The following is a 21,341-nucleotide window of genomic DNA, read 5'->3' as shown; positions in this document are numbered from 1 at the left end:
TCTACCCACTCTGTCATCATTGTTTCTAGTAAAAGGAAAACATAAAATAAAACAAACAGAAAGGACAAATTGGGGTGGCTAAATTCACAAAGAAGTGAATTTCTTTCCTTCCTTCCTTCCTTCCTTCCTTCCTTCCTTCCTTCCTTCCTTCCTCCTTTCTTCCTTCCTTCCTTCCTTCCTTCCTCCTTCCTTCCTTCCTTCCTTCCTCCTTTCTTCCTTCCTTTCTCTTTCTTTCTTCTTCTTTCTTTCTTTCTTTCTTTCTTTCTTTCTTTCTTTCTTTCTTTCTTTCTTTCTTTCTTTCTTTCTTTTTTTCTTTCTTTCTTTCTTTCTTTCTTTCTTTCTTTCTTTCTTCTTTCTTTCTTTCTTTCTTTCTTTTCTTTCTTTCTTTCTTTCTTTCTTTCTTTCTTCTTCTCTTTCTTTCCTCCATTACCTTCTACCTTAACCTCAATTCAAAAACAGAAGAGTGCTAGACAATTGGTGTTAAGGAAGTGTCTAAGACCAAATTTGAACCCAGGTCCTCCTGACTGGAAACCCGGAGTCTATCCACTAAGCCACCTAGCTGTCCCAAAGTGTCTTCTTTCTAACTCTGACTGACCTCTAGCTCCAGAGCTCTGTTCTCAGCCAACCTAGCCAGGGATTTTGCCTAGGTGTAGGGAGGTGGGCTGATCCTTCCCTTCAGTAAAAGTCAGCTCTCCCGCCTTTAGCTAGGTTCCCGGAATGTTAGAGGTGGAAAGGACTTTCAGCCACTTCCGGTGCAATGTCTCCATGCCACAGATGGGGAAACCAAGGCCCAGTGTGAGTATACAACTCAATCCCTGGTCTTCAGTCTGCTGGACTACACCACCAACCCCCATTTTTTAAGCCCCATCATTTCCGTTAGCCTGGTTCCCTTCCCAGCTGAAAGAACAAACTGCCTTTTTGCAAGGAGGGGAATCAAAATTGGGGCCCCATCCACCTAGTAACCCTGGCCTCTCCCACCAAATTCCTGCTCCTGGGTGGCAAAGGGCAAAGCCTCGGAATATTTAAAGCTGAGGTTAACTTAATCCTTAAATAGAGTCCAATGAAAAACCTCCCAATTCTCCAGGCCCATCGATGGGATGGTGCCTCCGCATTCCGTGGGGTCCCAAGGAACAAAGGGTCGTTTTCAGGGGGACTCCTCACAACCTGGTTCGTAGCCACGGCTAGCCCTTTACCGACACCCCAGTCACAGGAGCAGTTCACATTCTGCAGTCAGGCATGGCTCCCCCTTTCTCAGAGGCGCCACCCTTTTACTCACAGGGCAGGAGCTGGGAGATGGCACTGCCCAGCTGGTGTCGGGCAGAACTCTCCTGGTCTTTGATGGCCTCCACAAGGAGCTGGGGAGAAAGGCAACGGGCACAGGCTGAAGTCAGCGGTGGGGCCACCGAGATGCAGGGACGGTAAGAGCGCTGCCCTTGGGCGATGGCGCAGAATGAGGGTGAGGGACCTCCGCGCCCTCCTATCCAAAGCTCACTTCATATTCCCTCAGGAAGCCAGCGTTGAAGTGGGCCGACCTCTTAGCATGCTGCTGGGAGAAGTTCTTCACGGGGATAGGCCGGGAGCTGGCAGGAGAGGGGAAATACAGTGAGATGCCAGCCGGGGCCGCTGTCCGACGGAGGGACGCGCCGCCGGTCCCCAGGCCTCCCCGGCACCTCCCCGACCGGCTGAGGGCCTTAAGAAAGGGAGAAGGGTCGGGACTCACACAGGAGATCCAGCGGGCTCCTCCAGGATTTTGTCCAGCAGACAGCTGTGCAGAAAGATGTACTGGGCCTGGGGAGAAGAAGCGGGTGACTGGAGGGGCCAGCCTAGTGCTGTGGATGGGACAAACAGCGAGGCTGGGTTGGGGGGGGAGGAAGACCTAAAGCAGAGGGCGAGGGATCCAGGGAGGGATCTTTGGAGCCGCCCTGCTCTGTGGAAGGAGACTCGGGTCTTCAGTCCCAGACCCCGGCTCCCATCCTGCCACAAATGCTTCCCACCTATGTGACTTTGGCCTCGGCTTCTGTCTCTTTCAAGAATTTGGGCTCCCAGGGCAGCTGGGTAGCTCAGTGGATGGGAAACCAGAAACGGAAAGTCCTGGATTCAAATCTGACCTCAGACCCTTCCTAGCTGTGTGACCCTGGGCAAGTCACTTAACCCCCATAGTCTTCTGCCTTGGCACCCATACACAGTATTGATTCTAAGATGGAAGGTAAAGGTTAAAAAAAAAAAAGAATGTGGGTCTTCCGACTCCTGTCCTGGCCACTCCCCAGGCTAGCCCAGGCCCGTCATGGCGCCTTGCCTGTGTTAGACTAAGCCTCGGGGGAACTTTCTGCCGGAGAGGTGACCGATTGAGGACTTTTTTGGACACGGCCAACCCGGGGAATTGTTTTATTTTGCTTAAGGATGCGTGTTTGCTACAAGGGTTTGGTTTTTCTTTTCTTCAGAGAGGAATGGGAGAGCAGAAACAGATTTTTGTTCTCTTTTTTAAGTCTGAGAATGATTGAAAATTACTAGTGGGCAAAGTCAAATAAGATGATTCTGACGACCTCCAAACCCACTAAGGCTGTCCTGGGGCTGCCCCCCCCCCCGGCCCCTCTGCCCCCCCGGGGCCCCTCTGCCCCCCCGGGGCCCCTCTGCCCCCCCAGGGCCCCTCTGCCCCCCCAGGGCCCCCTCTGCCCCCCCTCTGGGGTCCCTCTGCCCCCCCCCCGGGGCCCCTCTGCCCCCCCCAGGCCCCTCTGCCCCCCCTCTGGGGTCCCTCTGCCCCCCCCAGGGCCCCTCTGCCCCCCCTCTGGGGTCCCTCTGCCCCCCCCCCGGCCCCTCTGCCCCCCCCCGGCCCCTCTGCCCCCCCGGGGCCCCTCTGCCCCCCCAGGGCCCCTCTGCCCCCCCAGGGCCCCTCTGCCCCCCCTCTGGGGTCCCTCTGCCCCCCCCGGGGCCCCTCTGCCCCCCCCCAGGCCCCTCTGCCCTCCCCAGGGCCCCTCTGCCCCCCTGGACCCTCTGCCCCCCCCCCGGGCCCCTCTGCCCTCCCCAGGGCCCCTCTGCCCCACCTCTAGGGCCCCTCTGCCCCCCTGACCCCCTCTGCCCCCCCCCACCCCTCTGCCCCCCCCCAGGGCCCCTCTGTCCCCCTCCTCCCTCAGCCCGGCCCTCACCGGGGTCTGGATCATGAGAGGCCGGTGCATCCGCAGCGCGTACACTGTGTTGAACACGTCGACCGCCTGCTCCTCTTGAAGCTGCTGAAGGAGCCGAGCCAGAGCCACAAAGGTGCCCGTCCGGCCCACGCCAGCACTGAGGGGAGTCCCGGGTGAGCAGAGCCCCGGCCGGCCAAGTGGGCCCAACCAATGATTCCTCTGCTCGGCCGGAGGTAAAGGGCGCGAGGAGCAGAGGGAGGGGGCCGGGGCAAAGGCAGGGATTGTGCCTCGCTGCCCTCCCACACAGACAGCAACTCCCAAACTCACAGCACCCGGCTCGGTGCCTGGGGCCTAGCGGGAGCTCAAGCGATCTGTGGGGTGATTGGGGGTGAGGGGAAGAAGTGGGGATGCCAAGCTAAAGGCTGAGATCAAAGAAGAGGGGTGGCCAATGAGGGGACCCCGAGAGAGCTGGGACCCTGGGGCTACTGTGGTAAGGGTTGGGGATTAAGGAGATACCCAGTTGAGGGATGGGGATTGTGGAGATACTGGGGTGAGGGATGGATTGGGGGGACACTGGGGTGAGGGGTGGGCATTGGGGAGATGTTGGGAAGAAGAGTAGGCATTGGGGGACACAGAGATAAGGGGTGGGGATTGGGGAGACACTGGGATGAGAGATGAGGCTTGGGGAGACACTGAGGTGAAGGATGGACATTGGGGAGATATTGGGAAGAGAGGTAGGCATTGGGGGACACAGAGATAAGGGGTGGGGGTTGGGGAGATATTGGGGTGAGGGATGAGGAATGGATTGGGGGGACACTGTGATAGGGGCAGGTATTGGGAAGATATTGGAGTGAGGGGTGGACATTGGGGAGACACTGGGCTGAGAGATGAGGATTGGGGGGACACTGGGGTGAAGGATGGGCATAGAGGTGATATTGGGAAGAGGGGTAGGCCTTGGGGGGACACAGAGATAAGGGGCAGGAATTGGGAGACACTGGGATGAGGGGTGGGCATTGAGGAGATGTTGGGGTGAGCAGTGGGCATTGGAGAGATACTGAGGGAGGAAATGGGGCAGTGGGGACCTGGAGGTGGCAGGGAGGGCTGTTCTGGGCACAGAACAGAGTTAACTCTGGAGCTCCTGACAGCCCCCGGCCTGTCCACAGTAGAGGCAGCCCCTTCCTCTCATCCCTCACCTGCAGTGTACCAAAGTGGGAGCCGTGCCCTGGGCAGCCCGCACTCGCTCCTGGACCAATTCTGCAAAGGTGACCAAGGAGCTGGGGGCCTCGGGAACCCCATGGTCTGGCCAGGCTGTGAACTGCAGCTGCTGGATCCAGCGCTCCTGCTGCTGAGGGCCCTGAGCAGAGAGAAGGTCCAGGTGGAGAGGGCCTAACATCATGTATTAAGTGCTTTCTCTGTGCCAAGTACTGAGGGACGGATGCTAGAACTGGAAACCAAGGTCCTGAGGCAATGAGTCAGGACAAGGTAAGGATGGATGTTGGGGAGGGGGCGCAGGACTGAAGGATCTGGGTGTTCACGAAACCCGGGGGGCTGGAGTTTGGGGACCAAGAAGGTCAGGAGTCTCGGGTTTAGGGGTCAGTTTGGCTTTGAGAATAAAAGGAGAAAATCTGAAGTCAAGGGCAGATGCCCTGGACTTATTCCAACCATTATCCTTTATATCTTTCCCCAAGAGATGGAGAACTCTCTGGGAGCAAGATCTAAGTTTCCCCACTAGACTGGGAGCTCCCTGAGGGAAAGCTCTGTGTTCTTCACTCCTCTCGTTCAATACAGGCTTCTGCACATTTCTGTGTGTGGTACCCCAGCAGGGCTAACACTTGGTGAGAAGGGGTCTTGCTTAGTCAAGTTAGCATTTATAGAACTCTTTGAAGTTCGTAAAGCACTTTACATATGCTAATCTTGATCCTCACGATTACCCTGTAAGCCAAGGTTCAAATCTGGCTGCAGATACGTCCCAGCTGTGTGACCCTGGGCAAGTCACTTAACCCCATTGCCTAGCCCTTACCACTCTTCTGCCTTGCAACCAAAACCAAAAGTTCTGCTTCTAAGATGGAAGGTAAAGGTTGGTGTTTTGTTTTGGTTTTTTAATGTAATTGGGGGTAGCTAGCTAGCTCCGTGAATAGAAAACCAGATCTGGAATTAGGAAGTCCTGGGTTCAAATCTGGCCTCAGACACTTCCTAGCTGGGTGACCCTGGGCAAGTCAATGAACTCCATTGCCTAGCCCTTACCTCTTGTCTGCCTTGGAACCAAAACAAAGTTCTGCTTCTAAGATGGAAGGTAAAGGTTGGTGGTTTGTTTTGGGTTTTTTAATGTAATTGGGGGTAGCTAGCTAGCTCCGTGAATAGAAAACCAGATCTGGAATTAGAAAGTCCTGGGTTCAAATCTGGCCTCAGACACTTCCTAGCTGTGTGACCCTGGGCAAGTCACTGAACCCCATTGCCTAGCCCTTACCACTCTTCTGCCTTGGAACCAATACACAGTATTGACTCTAAAATGGTGAGTAAGGGTTAAAAAAAAACCAAACCATCCTGTAAGGTAAACACCATTATTATCCCCTTTTTACAGATCGGGAAACTGAGTTTGTGAGAGATTCAGTGCGCATCCCAGGATGACAGGGTGAGTATGTCTTTGAGGCAGGTTATGAACTCGGGATCCCGCTTTTTATCTACTGTCACAAGTTAGAAAAGCAGATGGGGCCAAACGGAGCCTCCGACGCCTGCACTTTTGTGACCATCAGCTGCCAGGGCGGGAGGGGCATACTGAAGCGGCAGAGTGCTTTGAGGTCCTCCTTGAGTAGTCGCCTCATATTGGGGTCTGGGGAGCATCACATCTAACCCTTTCCTTCCCCCTCACAGCCAGCCCCAGGGACACTCACATGCTGCACCTGGAATTCCCTGCTGGTCCAGTCCTCTCCTGTCTCCTCTGCCAGGAGATGGATGGTAATCTGGCCATGAGTGACCGGGGCAGAATCTAACGGCCAGTAATGCTCACACAGCACCTGAGGAATAAAGGAGACGGGTGAGGAAGGTGAAAGGCAGCACCAAGAACCCAGGCGTTCCCGCCTATCGCCCTGCCTTCCTTCCACCCCTTTGCGCAGGCTGTGACCTCTCCCTAGCATGCTCTTCCTCCTCTCTTTTTCACTTATCAAAAATCCATGATCAATAATGTATGAAAATGACCAAATAAAATAATGTTAAAAAAAGATAGCAAAAAAAATCCATGATCAAAAGAGGATGGATTCTGTCCTGGAAGGGGTCCTAGAACATCGATGGATGGTCCATTCCCATGATTTGACTGAGGAAGAAACTGAGGCTGAGTGAGTATCCATGATTTAACCACGTAATCACAATCCTCAAATCCAGTGCCTTTTCTGCATTTTTCATCTTTTTGACCTCTTTGCAGCCATTAATATGTTGACCACCCTCTTCTCCTGAATACTCTCTCCTCTTTAGATTTCCTGACACTACTGTCTTTTTTTAACCTTTACTTTCTGTCTTAGAATCAATGGCAGAAGACTAGTAAGAGCTAAACAGTTGGGGTTCAGTGACTTGCCCAGGGTCACCCAGCTAGGAAGTGTCTGAAGCCAAATTTGAACCCAGGACCTCCCATCTCCAGGTCTGGCCACCCAGCTGCCCCTCGGACACTGCTGCCTTGTGTTTCTTCTTCTACCTGCCCGGGTGTGCCTTCTTGGTTTCCTTGGCTGGCTCTTCCCCAAGAGTCTATCCTGGACCTTCTTTTCTTCTGCCTCTATATTGTCTTGATTAGGGATGCCATCAGACCCCGTTGGGTTCAATAATCATTTCTACCCAGATATATCCATGAATATACATGTCTATCTAGACATGTGTATGTAGACATGTATGTGCCTGTGTGTACATGTTTATAGATATGAATACATGCACAATCCTCACCTCTGCCTGTGGACTCCCTGCCCTTAAATGCCACCCTCCCAGGGCTGGTGCCACCCATTCACCCTGGGCACATCCTGCGTGTGCAGCTTCTTGTGTGGCATCGGGCTCCTTCTGCCCTTCTGCCTATCTTGGGGGGGTTTGCCCGATGTACATAGAATACAGCCTATGTTTGTTGGCTTTCCAGACTGGGATTCAAATCCAGAACTTCTCTCCCCGTGAAATCCGAATCCACGGCTTACTCCAAAAACCATTCCGTTTAAGGACTGGAGGAAAGAAGTGCAGGGGCAGCTGGGTGGCTCAGTGGATAGGGAGATGGGGGTGGCAAGAGTTCAAATCTGGCTTCAGACACTTTCCAGCTGTGTGACCCTGGGCAAGTCACTTAACCCCCACTGTCTATCCCTGACCGCTCTTCTGCCTTACAGTGGATCCTAAGACAGACGGTGAGGGCATGTAAAAAACGTTAATTAAATAAAACGGTGGAGGAGGAAAAGAATAAACGGTCTCTGAGGTCGCTTCTAACTTTGACATTCTAGGAGTCTACAAATGAATCGGGCTATTCCTTGAGTCATTCTACTTGTGCCAGTCCTTCTGCCTGTCCTAATCTAGTGCTCCTGAGCTGCTCTGCCCCTTCTGTGCCCAGGGGTGGAGACGACATAAAGAACACGGACACAGTAAGAGAGGAAGGAGAGCATCCAGCCCGGAATGAGGATCCCTGGACCCGCTTTTAGACTTTCTGGATAGCTTCGGGAAAGACGTTGTCCCTCACTGAACCTCAGTCTTTCCACTCTGTGGAATGGGGACACTTGCCCCAGGGCCACTATCTTCTCCCCGCCCGCTCTAAAGGAGCTCTGTGGAGGAGGACCTCAACCACAACCATCCCAGAGGTCAGGTTTCCCAAGATAAAAATGTCTGCACTGACACCTAGTGGCGATGGCTGCAACTGCAAGTTGTGCCTACTCACCCGCCCATTCTCCATGCCCACCGTCAGCATGACAATTGTGTGGACCTTCTGCTCCCACACCAGCCGCCAGAAATCTTCCAGCGTCTTCTTCAGTGGCCCTTGTGTGGCAATGAACTCTTGTGGTTGGGTATAGCCCTGAAGGGAGAGGACAGGCACCGGGGTACAACACTGTCCTTATGGGGCACCCTCCCCCCGAAACACGGCGCCCCCATGCATATCCCCCATAACACCTGTGTGCATATGTGAAGGCATGACTATGTGCATGCGTATGCATTATCTACACACAATATTCACTATGCATTTATAATATGCGTTTATATATTCAACATATACATATTTATAATATCTACAAATTCACTATATATTTTATAATATATTTCTGTTTGGTATATATATTTATCATATAGTGATATATTCACTACATATTTGTAATATATTTATATATTCACCATATATTTACAATATATATCTTCAGTATATCTGTATAATGTATATTTATATATTTACTATATAGGTATATATTCATATATTCACATTATATTTATACTAGATTTATATCTTTACTATATATTTATATATTCACTATATAGTTATAATATATATCTTTAGTATATCTGTATAATATAGTCATATATTTACCAACTAATTATATATTCATATATTCACTATATATTTACAATACATATCTTCAGTATATATGTATAATATATAATTATATCTTCACTACATGTTTATATGTTTGTATCTTCACTATATATTTATAACATGTATTTATAAATTCACTATATATTTTATAATATATTTCTATATTATGTAGATGTATTTATCATATATCTATATAGTCACTACATATTTATAATATATTTATATATTACTATATATTTACAATATATCTTCAGTATATATGTATAATATATTTCTATCTTCACTATACATTTATAATGTATTTTCTATGTATGTTCACTATATATATATACACACACACACATACACAAAAGACCTAAATATGAAGAGAGACAGAGAGACAAAGAGACAGAGAGACAGAAAGACGGAGAGAGACCCAAACCTGGAGGGATGGCTCCATACAACCAAGGCACCCGCATACACACACATCTTTATGCCTCATTGGGAAAGAATGGTTTTGGAGAAAGTCGTAATAGAGTATACCGAGGACAGGAACATCCCAGATAAGCAGAGTACAAATATATACCAACAGGGCATGTGCACAAACAATCCAGGTAAACAGAGCACCTGGCATGGAATTGGGAGTACATGAGTTCGAATCTGACCTCTGACACTTCCTAGCTGTGTTATCCTGGGCAAGTCACTTAACCCATTGCCTAGCCCTTGTCCTTCTGTCTTAGAATAGATACTAAACAGAAGATAAGGACTTTTAAATAGAAAAAAACTAATAATGTAGGCATGTGGCACCTGAATAGAAATATCTCATTGAGCATAGAACACCAAAAACAATTGTCCGCAAATACCGAAGGGCAGAGAAGCCCACCTCAACAAAGCCAAGTCAAACAGGCATGTTGCAGGGACAGACGCCCTTACAGATGGACTTGCCACATAGATGGACAAAAGCGACAGCCTGCTGCAGAAAGTACTGACCGGGATGAAGTTGGCATTGATGTAATCAGAATGTGGCTCGCTGTCCATCTGACTCAGTCGAACTCGAGAATGATCATCTAAAGGAGCAAACTTAGGACAGTTAGTGCCAGGACGATGAGCACCCCCCTTGCCCCTTGGCCATTCTCGACTTCATATCCCTACTTTTCTGATCTAGAACCCATCCCAAGCCTTTTAGCCTCTCCCACTTGGCCACTTCTCATGCCTTCCTGGCACTCACAGGGCAGCACATGTGGGTAGCGATTCTTGATGGCATTCGCAGGGTGCTCTGCCTCCAGTTTGGGCTGCTCCTTGCCAACTTCCTTTAGCTCCTGTGGATAGCAGGTGGTCAAGGAGTTACATAAGGAATCACCTCACCTCATCCTTCAGAAGAGGGCTGGTAGGGAAGATGAGGTAGGGAAGGCGGTAGGGAAGCCCTCTCCTATCTGAGGCTGTGAGATGCTGCTCTGCTGAGCAACCTCCTTACCTCAAACTCCTGGAAGAAAGCATGATGGGCATTGGCTTTCTTGGCCTCATAGCTCTGTCGGAAGTTCTGAATAAGAATCGGTCGGCGGATGTTCCTGAGGACAGGTAGAATCAGTTAGTCAACCAAATGACTACTCCAAATGGCACTCCCAAGGAGAAAAGAAAAAGAAGGAAGGCAGGAAGGCAAGAAGGAAGGAAGGCAAGAAGGCAGGAAGGAAGGAAGGAAGGAAGGAAGGAAGGAAGGAAGGAAGGAAGGAAGGAAGGAAGGAAGGAAGGAAGGGAGGGAGGAAGGGAGGAAGGAAGGGAGGGAGGGAGGAAGGGCAGGAAAGAAGGAAGGGAGGGATGGAAAGGAGGGAGGGAGGGAGGAAGGAGGGAAGAGGGGAAGGAGAGAGGGAAGGAGGGAGGGAGAGAGGGAAGGAAGAAGGGAAGGAGGGAAGGAGGGAGGAAGGGAAGGGAGGGAAGGAAGGAGGAAAAGGAAGGAGGGAGGGAAGGAGGGAAGGGAGGGAAGGAAGAAGGGAAGGAGGGAGGGAGGGAGAAAGATAAAGGAAATGCTTTAAACATTAATAAAAGAACTACAAATTAAAACAACTCGGGTTCTATCTCATACTTAATAAAAATGATGAGAAAAGAAAATGACAGTTGTTGGAGAGGATTCAAGAGGATAAGCACATTAATGTACTGGTGGATAGAACTGTAAATTACTACAGAACTATAATCAAGAAATCACTAAGCTGTGGGTACCCTTAGACCTAGCAATACCTCTCCTGGGCACATACCCCAAAGAGATAAAAGAAAGAGGGATAGAATCTATATATACAAAAATATTCGTTTTTTGTTGTACCCCAAACATTGGAAACTAAAGGAAAGCCTATTAATTGGGGGATGTAAGACAAATTATGGTATGTGAATGTATTTCATTGTAATAAATGATAAAAGGGCTGAACTTAGAGAAATCTGGGGAGTCTTTGTGATCTATTGCAGAGGTTAAGTGAGGGAATTGATCAGAACCAGGAGAGCAATTCATATGGCTACAATATTTTGAAGAAAAATAACTTTGAAAGGCTGAAGAACTCTGATCAATGCAATAACTATCAATGACTTCAGAAAAGAGAGGATGGAGTATGCTACATATTCCTTGACAAAGAAGCAATGGGATAAGACATGCGTTTTCGGATGTGGTCAGTCTGTGGATTTGTTTTGCTTGTCAATGTTTATTTTTGCAGCTTTTTTGGAGAGGGAAGATAAAAGACTCTGAAAAAGTAGAAGGGTTAATGATAATGACCCCAAAAAGAAAGAATGGATTGATCAAAGTTTTATTTTTTTTAAACCATTACTTTCCATCTCAGAATCAATACTGTATATTGATTCCAAAGCAGAAGAGCAGTAAGGGCCAAGCAATGGGAGTTAAGTGACTTACCCAGGGTCACCCTACTAGGAAGTATCTGAGTCATATTTGAACCCAGGACCTCCCCTCTCTAGACCTGGCTCCCAATCCACTGTGCCTTCTTCCTAGTTGCCTCACTGAAATATTTTTAAATGCACAAAAGATAATGGAAGTTCAGAGAGAGATGCAAGCAAGCAGGACAGCATTATAACTAATTTTTTATTTTAAATAAGTTGTATGTAAAAAAATGTCTAGTTTCACATATTCTTTCTGTTCTTTACAGTTGATGAGTGTTTGTGTCTGTTATTTGTGTCAATTCATGGCAAGAAATTAAAATTAAAATCCTGAAGGGGGAAAAAGTCCAAGGACTTTCCTAAGTCCAGGATGGGTATCGTCTGTTGGGGTCTACAGCACCAAAAAAGTCAAGAACACCACTAGGGCTTTCTTTGAGTTAAAAGAGCTGTCAAAACCCCTCTCCAAAAAGGAGGAAAGCAGATCAAAGCTGAGGACCAGCAGGTGGCAGCAGAGAGCAGTAGTAATTCAATGGGGATCCTAGCAGAGAAGAGCAGGATGGATGGGATGCCCTGAGGACATCAGGCAGGCTCTAGGACTAGCCCTGACCATCGTGTTCAGTGGCCATTCGAGTTCGATGCATACTCAATGATCACGTTTTCCTTGCATACGTCTCCATGCCTTCATAGTGTATGGGAGGAGTCTTTCCTGTCCCTTATCTAGCTATGCTGTTTGATGAAATGAATGTCTTTTGCTTTGCATTAATGTGCTTTCTTTTGTCCTGCTACCCATTTCTATACTAGTAAATTATTAGACTTTTTAAAAAATTCTCATCTTCTATCTTAGTATCAATTCTAAGACAGAAAATTGGTAAGGGCTAGGCAATCAAGGTTAAGTGATTTACCCAGGGTCCCACGGATAGAAGTATCTATGTTCAAATTTGAACCCAGAACCTCCCAACTCCAGGCTTGGCTCTTAATCCACTGAGCCACCTAGCTGTCCCTGTCTGACTCACTGAGTTGGCAAGCCATCCAAACCCTCGATCTTTTCCAGATAAATTGCCATCTCATCTTGTCTTCTCCCATCTTATGTTTGTGAAGTTGATTTTTTGAATTCAAGTATAAGACTTTACATTTTTTCTCTTTTAAATTTTATCTAATGAGATCAGCCCAAAATCTAAAGAGATCTTTAAACTCTTAGCATCTAACTCTCTCTCCCAGTTTTGTGTCATCAACAAAGAAAGACAATCCCTTATATGCCTTTGTTTGAGTCACTGTTGAAGATTAAACAAACAGTACAAAGTCAAACATGGATCCATGATGCTCTCCACTGTGGATCTTCTAAGTTGCCATGGCACTCTTAGTGACAATTCTTAAGAGACTGAACAGTCAACCACTAATGAATCTATCCAAAGAAGCACAGTATAGTGGAGAGAGCACTGGACTTGACTGGAAAGTCAAGGGTTCAAATTCCAGCCCTACCAGTTGTAGAACCACAGGCTGGTCATTTAGCCACTCAGCATCTCAGCATCTTCAAATGAGGAGGTTGGACTCAAGGATCTCTCAGCTCTAAGCCTAGGATCCTAAGATCAATCCTACCTTTCTTTGTCTTGTCTTTTTTTTTTTTAATAAACCCTTAACTTCCATCTTAGAATCAATAGCGTGTATTGGTTCCAAGTAAATGCTACGCAATGGGGGTGAAGTGACTTACCCAGAGTCACTGACCTAGGAAGTGTCTAAGGCCAAATTGGAACCCAGGACCTCCCAACTCTCAATCCCCAGAAGTCACCCAGCTGCCCCCCTAGTTGTTGTTGCTGTTGTTTTTCCATAAGAATAAAATGAGATCCTTTATCCATCTAAGCAGGCTTCTCTAGATCTTTCAGCCTTACCCTGGGAGGGTCCCAGGAAGTAACACTCACCTCAAGCTGTAGGGTGTCATCTCTTGGGAGAAGTGATTCTTTTCTGCCCTAAAAAGAGAAGTCAGCTGAGAGAGGACCCGATAGCTGGAGTAACACCCACCCTCGATTAAAGAAGCTTCTGCTCTCTGGCCGCCTGGATTTGACATCCATCACCAGGACCACATCCCCAGAACCACAGTTGGAGTCCATGGGGAGCCCCTCTGCCTGTCTCCCCTTCCCTTCTCCCTGCCACAAGGCCTACCTTTCAGCCCACACGCGTCTCCAGCACAGCAGGCCTAGCACGGCGCACAGGGTAAAGAGACAACCTGAGACGATGCCAGACGCCACCAGGAGTGGCACCGATGCCCCCGAGACACTGGCACGGGGTTCTGAGGAGGGTGAAGAAAAGACACTGCTTCAGAGGCTGTGCCCAGCCAACCACCCAAGTCTAGGCATCTTCAGCTAGCTCACGGAGAAGGCTACCCCCTGCCCCCCACCAGCATCATGCTAACACCAGAAGCTGGGAAACGCTCAAACAAATAAGCAGCCTCCTCCCAGCTCCGGGCACTAAGGCTCCCTCTGCCTTTGTCCCTCCAGTAGAGGCTAGACCGTATCCTGAATGGGAGCTCCCAAGCTCAGGTCTGCCCTGACCTCGGCTCTTGGGGGTGCTCCCTCTCCTCCACTGGCAACCATGGGAGAAGTAACAGGGTAAACAGTCCCTTCTAACCCGGGCATTCTAGAACCCTCAGACACCATGAAACACCCAGACCTGGGGGAATAGGGGGGAGAGCGACCAGAGTCCTGGCGTCACAGGACCGCGGGGTTTGGGGCTAGAATAGACTTTAAAGGCCACCAAGTGGAATCCCCCCACCATCACTATGGTACCATTCAGCAGATGAGGAAACTAAGCTGCAGAGAGCCAGAAGAGATCTGCTTCATGTCACACAACTAGTGTATGATGCAGGATTTGAAACTAGGCTTTGATCGTCTGTTCCTTCCTTTAAACTTTAGAAGTTTCAACTGTAATAAGACTTTTTTGGCAAATAATATAATATATAATCTCTCCTCCCTTCCCTCATCCTTTTCCACTTCTTCCCTCTTGTCTGTCTCTCCCCCTTCCTCTCTCCCTCCCTTTTTCTCTTTCTTCCTCTGTTCTCATATCTCCTTCTTTCTCTTTTTTCCCCATTCATTGTGTGTGTGTGTGTGTGTGTGTGTGTGTGTGTGTGTGTGTGTGTGTGTGTGTAGGTCTCTCTGCCTCCCTTTTCATCCCATTGTATACCAGGCACTCTATCCACTATGCCAACTAGTAGTCCCTCCCATTATTCAATGGTGCCTAATAATGAGATAGGAAAAGGTCCTCACCTCTCATATATATATTATATTATTCAATTCAGATACCTGCTAGCTACATGATCCCAGACAAGTCATTGAACCCTGTTGGCCTCAGTTTCCTCATCTGTAAAAGGAGCTGGAGAGGGAAGTGGCCCATCACTCCAGTATCTTTGCCAAGAAAATCCCAAGTGGCAGGCCATGAAGAGTTGGACATGACTGAAAACGACTGAACCACCACCATATATGGAATGATATATATTGGTAAAGACCATTCGTGGGAAATGCTCCATCTCATCCCTCATGCTGGAAATGAGCCACATAAGGAGAATCTATAAATGTTCTCTTGCCCTCCCCTGGTTCCCATGCCAGCTGTACCAGCTATTCCCTGGAACTGCTCACCTGAGAAGGCTGTAAAGGAGACGGTCGGGTTGACCGGGTCAGAACTGGTAAAGGCTGCAATGCTGAACCTGTAGACGCAGAGCCTGGGTTATTTATTCAAGGCAGAAGTTCAAGGGAAGAGGAGAAATTCCCCAACGGGGAGACTGAACTAGATGTTACTGAGCGCTCGGCATTTCCCAGGGCCATGGGATGCCACCTGGCCTTTGCTCTTGTGGATAAGGCTCCCCTAACGTTGTTTCCATCCTCTCTTCCCAGAAGGGCAGGAACAGCTGGCAAACTCCAGAACACAAAGAATAAATAAGGCAGCTGGCAAACTCCCAGAACCCAAAGAACCAGGCAGATCTGAGGTGTGTGTGAGTCTCCCTAGCCCGATGGGCTGAACCAGGCTCTCTCCATTCCCACCTCCTCCCTTTCTGCATCCACCCTCACCTGTACTGGGCATCGGGCTTGAGCTTCCCGTTACAGGTCTGCTGGGTCTGGCCACAGTCCTCGGTGCCCACAGGCACCGTCCAAGATCGGGGCATCGCCCATGGACCTGGGCGGAAGGGGGAAGGCAGCAAGACAGCCAAGTAGGAGTCAAGTCCTCGGTAGTAGTGGTCATACCAAGTGTGGGAAATGGTTTCCTGGGATGGCTGGACCACTGGGAAATGGGAGAGCAGGCAGAGAGAGGGCATGAATGTGTCAATGCAGAGGAACACATCTCCATAAAGGGGTTGCTTTCCTCTCCGTAGACCTCCTCTTTCAGTCGATGACCTCCACCCACCATATAACTCTCCATGTTATATCCAAACCAGCTCTGGGAGTTCTAGACTCTCTCTTCTCCGCCCTGTCTTCCTCACCTTTCCCAGAGCTACGTCCACATTTCTTTATTGCCTGCCCCTCTTCCTCAAGAGATTTTTGGGAGCCCCCCTCAGCCCAGCACAACTCCGGGAGTACCCACCATTGAATGCCCGCTGAATAGGGAGTCTGCCTGCTCTTCTCTAGAAGTCTTCTCTCTAGCATGTCCCACCCTTAGACCACAGTTCCTCGAGGGGGTTCCCATCCCACCCCCAAGGTTAGATGGTAGCCAGTGTCTCCAGAGCTACACCTCATACCCAGACACTTACCTGAGGCGTTAGTGGTGGCAATAACACCGTACCATTGGATCTGCCCATTGTCCTCACCAAACATGTCACGAGTGATCACCACCCCAGCCCCTGCCTCAGGCTCTAAACGAGGGGCAGCTGCCATCTCTGGGAGGTGCCAGGCTAAAGGCAGAGGTGGGAAAAGATCAAAATGCAATAATGGGGAAGGGAGCCTCAGAACAATGACACTGACTTGGAGGCGACTGACAATTGTCATAAGAGCCAGATTCCAAGGGAAAAGGGCAATGGAAAGAATTTGAGTCCATAGGACTTACAGCCTTAATAGACCTTGGAAATCGAGGCCAGAGGTGATTTTGCTTGACTATATACCTGGTTCTAACAGGGCTTTTGTTTTTCTTGTTTTTCTCAATGGGGGAGGGAGAGGGAAAGGGAAGAAGTAGGCTGGAGAGACGGAAGGAACTTCTCTTGAAAATAAAAATGAAATTTGATTTTTCTTAATGTAGCCTATGCTAATATGGAAATATGTTTTGCATGGCATCCCATGTATAATCAATATTTTTTTTAAAACTTGCCTTCTCAAGAAGAGACAAAGAAAATTTGGCTCTCAAGAATTTTTTAAATGAATTAAAAAAAATTTTTACACATACAGGAGGCAACTAGGAGGCAAAGTGGATAGAATACCTAGCCTGAAGTCAGGGATACTCATTGATGAATTCATTCAAATTAGACCTTACTTATTAGCTTTGTGACCCCTGGGCAAGTCACTTCACCCTGTTGGCCTAAGTTTCTTCACTTGTTTGTTTGTTTTTTTAAACCCTCACCTTCCGTCTTGGAATCAATGCTGTGTACTGGTTCCAAGGCAGAAGAGTGGTAAGGGCTAGGCAATGGGGGTTAAGTAACTTGCCCAGGGTCACCCAGCTAGGAAGTGTCTGAGGCCAAATTTGAACCCAGGACCCAGCTGCCCCCAATTTCTTCACTTGTAAAATGTGCTGCAGAAAGAAATGTCCAGTCCAGAATTTTTACCAAGAAAACCCTAAATGGGGTCAGGAAGGATCAAACATAACTAAAACAACCAAATAACAATAATAATCTATTTAATAAAAGAAAACTATATTAAAAAGAAAAAATCTAGTCTGTGCTCCAATTTTATAGATAAGGAAACTGATAACAAACTAAAGTCCGGAAGGGCAGTGCCAGGGAGAAGATATTAGTACCTAATCTGTAGAATTTCCTCCTACTTGGGATGGGAAAGTTTTTTTCTCTTAGTGGGGTTTTTTGTTTAGTCATTTTTCAATTATATCTGACTCTTCATGATCCCATTTGGGGTTTTCTTTCTTTCCCATGGTTACATGATTCTTGTTGTCTCCTTCCCCTCTTCCCTCCCCTCTCCTGGAGGTGACAAGCAATTTCTCTGGGATAAAAAATATATATATATATATATTAGCACTTTAATCCTATTTCCATATTATTCATTTTTGTAATAAAGTAATTATTTAAAACCAAAACCCCATTTGGGGTTTTCTTAACAAAGTTCCTGGAGTGGTTTGCCATTTCCTTCTCCAGATTACTTGACAGATGAGGAAACTGAGGCAAACAGTAACTATCTGAGGCTAGATTTTAACTCAGGTTTTCTTGCCTCCAAGCCCAGTGCTCTAGCCACTGCATCACCCAGCTGCACCAACTGTTAGTTTGGGTGACCTCAGAGTTCCCTTTCTATTCTCTGGTTCTGTCATTTTGTTCAATGGCACTGGGAGGGGACAAGTCAGGGAGAGGGGAGCCTATAGAGTACATGCCTACCTTCTGGAGAGGTGGTACATAGCAAAGTGACCATTTGACTCCACAGGCCATTTCTCCCCAGTAAGGTGAGGCTAAGGCGGTAGGAAGTGGCTGGTATCAAGCCAGAGAGCAGGACAGCATTCTGGGTAGTGTTGGCACTGAAGACAGGTTGTGTTTTCCCTCCAGTCACCAGCCGCTCTGCCACCACTAGACAGGTGCCCACTTCTCCTCCAGGTACTGTCCAGTTCAGTGCCAGGTGGGTGGCTTCAGGTTGGCACTGTACATCTTCCACTGGCCTGGGCTCTATAAAGACCAGAGATTCATCATCTTGTGGCCTCTGCTGCCTATGTAATGCCCCTCAATGAACTAGATATCCATGTGTGGGCAAGTAATAGATCTTCCAATCAAAAGGAATAAAGAGATTGGGTACCTGTGCCCCCATTAAGGGGCACATCACACAAAGCTTGGCATCACTACCTACCTTGAAAGGCATAAAGTACAATGCCAGTAGGAGAGGCATTAGCATGGACCTGGGTTAGGACCCAGAGTGGGTACTTGTACTAACTTGGACTAGAACTCACCTGGCCCTGCCCAGTCACCAAGAAATACAACTTACCAATGAGCAGCACTATGGGGCTGGTAGAAGCTTTGAGAGGTCCAACTTGACACAGCACAGAGAGGGAGAAAGTACCCCCAGGAATCAGGTCCCTTAGGATGAGGCGGCTTGGCCCAAGGACACAGGTTGCTTTTGGAGTACATGCCCAGACTCAAAGAGTTGGCTTGGCATTTCCCCTGTCCCTTTGGGGGCAGCATCCCAAGTCAAAGTCACCATGGCATTGTCCCCTTGCATTGTCACCGACAGCTCCTTGGGCACCAGGGGGGCTGGAGGGAGGGAGAGGGGGAGAGAGAGAGAGAGAGAGAGAGAGGGGGGTGGGGGGGGAGGGAGGGAGAGAGAGGGAGAGACACAGAGAGACAGAGAGACAGAGACAGAGAGAGACAGAGAGTGACAGAGACAGAGAGAGAGAGAAGGAGAGAGAGAGAAGGAGAAAGAGAAGAGACAGAGAGAGGAGACAGAGAGAGGAAAGAGACAGAGAGAGAAGGAGAGAGAGACAGACAGAGAGAGACAGAGACAGAGAGAGAGACAGAGAGAAAAAGAGAGGCAGAGACAGAGAGACAGAAAGAGACAGAGACAGAGAGAGAGACAGAGAGAGAGAGACAGAGGAGAGAGAAAGAGAGAGAAGGTCATGCATATATAACCTGGCACCAAGGTCCCTCCCATAAGACTCCAATGTCCACTGGAGCCTCTGGTTCACTCTAGTGTCATCCAGGGAAATTGGGTGGACAAAGCAAGAAAGGGAAACAAAGACACAACCAATTTGGGGAGAATATGAAGGCATCCTATCTCAGTTTCAGCAAACCCTGCCCTTCTAACCCAGATGGCAAACACTTTCAAAATGAGACTTGAGACACTGACAAAAACTCAGAAAGGAATGCCCTTGGACCCCTTCGGGCACAGCAAGCCCCAGATGCTATTGCCTTCCTTCTATTTCACATATATCTTATATTTGCTTTACATGTTGTCTTCTCCATTTGAATGTAAGCTCCTTCAGGGAAGGGACTGTCCCCCCCCCCTATTTCTTAGTCCCCGTAGCACTCAGCCCAGTGCCTGACACATGGTGAGTGATGAATAAACACTTGTTGACTTGACATGGTTCCCCTCCCTTCCAGCATCTCTGATTCTCTCCACTCACAGGTCCAGCTGGTGACATTGGCTGCCGAGGAGTGGTGGGGCCCAGCTAAAGAGACAATCTCCACCCAGTACTTGGTGCCTGGAGTCAGATTGGAGAAACTTATATTGTTCACCTCCGGTCCTACAGCCCTGGTGCCCACTGGAGCGCCTTCCTGGAGAAGGGGTGACTCGGTAGCCCTCCTGGCTCCCCGATGCCTGGCCCCAGGATACACATAGCTTGTTGGATCCTTACTGGTCACATTTACCATGGTTGGAGTCAAGGGAACTGCAGAGAGAGCAGAAGTGGTGGGTGGGGGGGGGGGGGGAACAGAGAGCTGAGAAGGACCTGGAGCTGTCAGCAATGATCTTAGATCCCCTTCCCAAAAGTCTGCTTCTCCTCCCCAATCCTCAAAAATAATAATAATATTAATAAGCTGAGAAAGGTCTAAAGTCAAGAGAGCAAGGGCAGGCTACTTTTCCCCATCGTGGAAAGAGTCAGAGCTCAGAAGAGCAGCTCATGGACCCTTTCTCCTTTCATCATAGTCTCTCACAGGCAAGGGATGAGATTCAGGATTGGTCCACAAAGGAACAAGCATCCCAGCAAGACTGACAAACTGCCTCTATGCTCCCCTTCCATGGGAAGGAATATCACTATAGGCAAAGTCTTGCTATAGGGGTCCAAGGGGGGCCATGGACTGGATGACCTCTGAAATCCCCTACCTGCTCAAAAATTCTATGATACTTGGAGCAGTGATATGTGAGAGGTGGCTTGGTGGATTGAGAGCCAGGTCTGGAGGATCTGGGTTCAAATCTGGCCTCAGACACTTCCTAGTTGTATGACCCTGGGCAAGTCACTTAACACCCATCACTTAGCCTTTACTGCTCTTCTGCCTTGACACTGATACTTAGTATTGATTCCAAGACAGAAGGTAAAGGTTTAATAAATAAATAAATAAAATTCTCTGATACTCTTTCCATCTCTTCAATGCTACTCTGCCATCCCAAGAAACATTACTCTCCACTTCCCAAGATAGCACAGAGTGAGTGGTCTAGAAGCATAGCTACTCACGTGTCCATGCAGTAAGGTTGGGGGGCCCAGGCCTGGTAAGGTTCCCCAATGCCACCAGCCCCTCAAACTGTAAGCTGTGCCTGGCTCCAGCCCCCAGAAGGTATAGCTGGTGACATTGCCCGCGAGGATAGCAAAGTGAGTGATATTGCCCATCGGCAGCTGGTACAAAGTAAGCTCAAAGCTCTGTGCTCCACTTGGCTTCCAGGATGCTAGCAGGGCTGGGGTCTCAGGGCTGCCCACATTGAAAAGAGTCAGGTTTGTTGGTGCCTCAGGATCTAAGAAATAACCAGTGTGGTGAGCATTCATGGGTAATGCCCTGCAAATGGAATAATGCAGCATTCCCAGGAAGCACCACAGGGCCCTGCTTTGCCACCTGCAGATAGCAAAGAAGGCATAGGGATGGGGATGTGGTACCCAAGGGATTCGAGTGAATGCTGGAGGAGGAGTGAGAAGCTAAGGCAGGAAGGATGGGGACACAGGGACTCGAGCTCACTCACATGTCCAGGCTGTGGCATTTGTAATGTCACTCTCATCTGCCCCTCGAAGGGCCA

General features: G+C 48.7%; 1 protein-coding gene across 1 annotated transcript in view; it reads right to left on the bottom strand.

Moving 5' to 3' along the window:
* The window catches only part of LOC100014704 (receptor-type tyrosine-protein phosphatase V-like), a 35,195-nt gene that overhangs the window by 3,415 nt on the left and 10,439 nt on the right, over positions 1-21,341 (bottom strand). Inside the window, 20 exon segments of the mRNA XM_056814618.1 lie at positions 1,277-1,355; positions 1,493-1,580; positions 1,721-1,788; positions 3,144-3,279; positions 4,316-4,476; positions 6,014-6,136; positions 8,011-8,145; positions 9,625-9,701; positions 9,863-9,953; positions 10,109-10,202; positions 13,422-13,469; positions 13,663-13,789; positions 15,132-15,199; positions 15,561-15,771; positions 16,238-16,378; positions 18,014-18,295; positions 18,609-18,716; positions 18,719-18,874; positions 19,744-20,007; positions 20,791-20,964. Of these exon segments, the coding sequence (XP_056670596.1) occupies positions 1,277-1,355; positions 1,493-1,580; positions 1,721-1,788; positions 3,144-3,279; positions 4,316-4,476; positions 6,014-6,136; positions 8,011-8,145; positions 9,625-9,701; positions 9,863-9,953; positions 10,109-10,202; positions 13,422-13,469; positions 13,663-13,789; positions 15,132-15,199; positions 15,561-15,771; positions 16,238-16,378; positions 18,014-18,295; positions 18,609-18,716; positions 18,719-18,874; positions 19,744-20,007; positions 20,791-20,964 (2,631 nt within the window).

Source organism: Monodelphis domestica, chromosome 2 (assembly GCF_027887165.1).
Source record: "Monodelphis domestica isolate mMonDom1 chromosome 2, mMonDom1.pri, whole genome shotgun sequence".
Classification (NCBI taxonomy): Eukaryota; Metazoa; Chordata; class Mammalia; order Didelphimorphia; family Didelphidae; genus Monodelphis; species Monodelphis domestica.
Note: the sequence above shows the minus strand (reverse complement) of the source record. Positions and strands in the feature narration are given on the sequence as shown.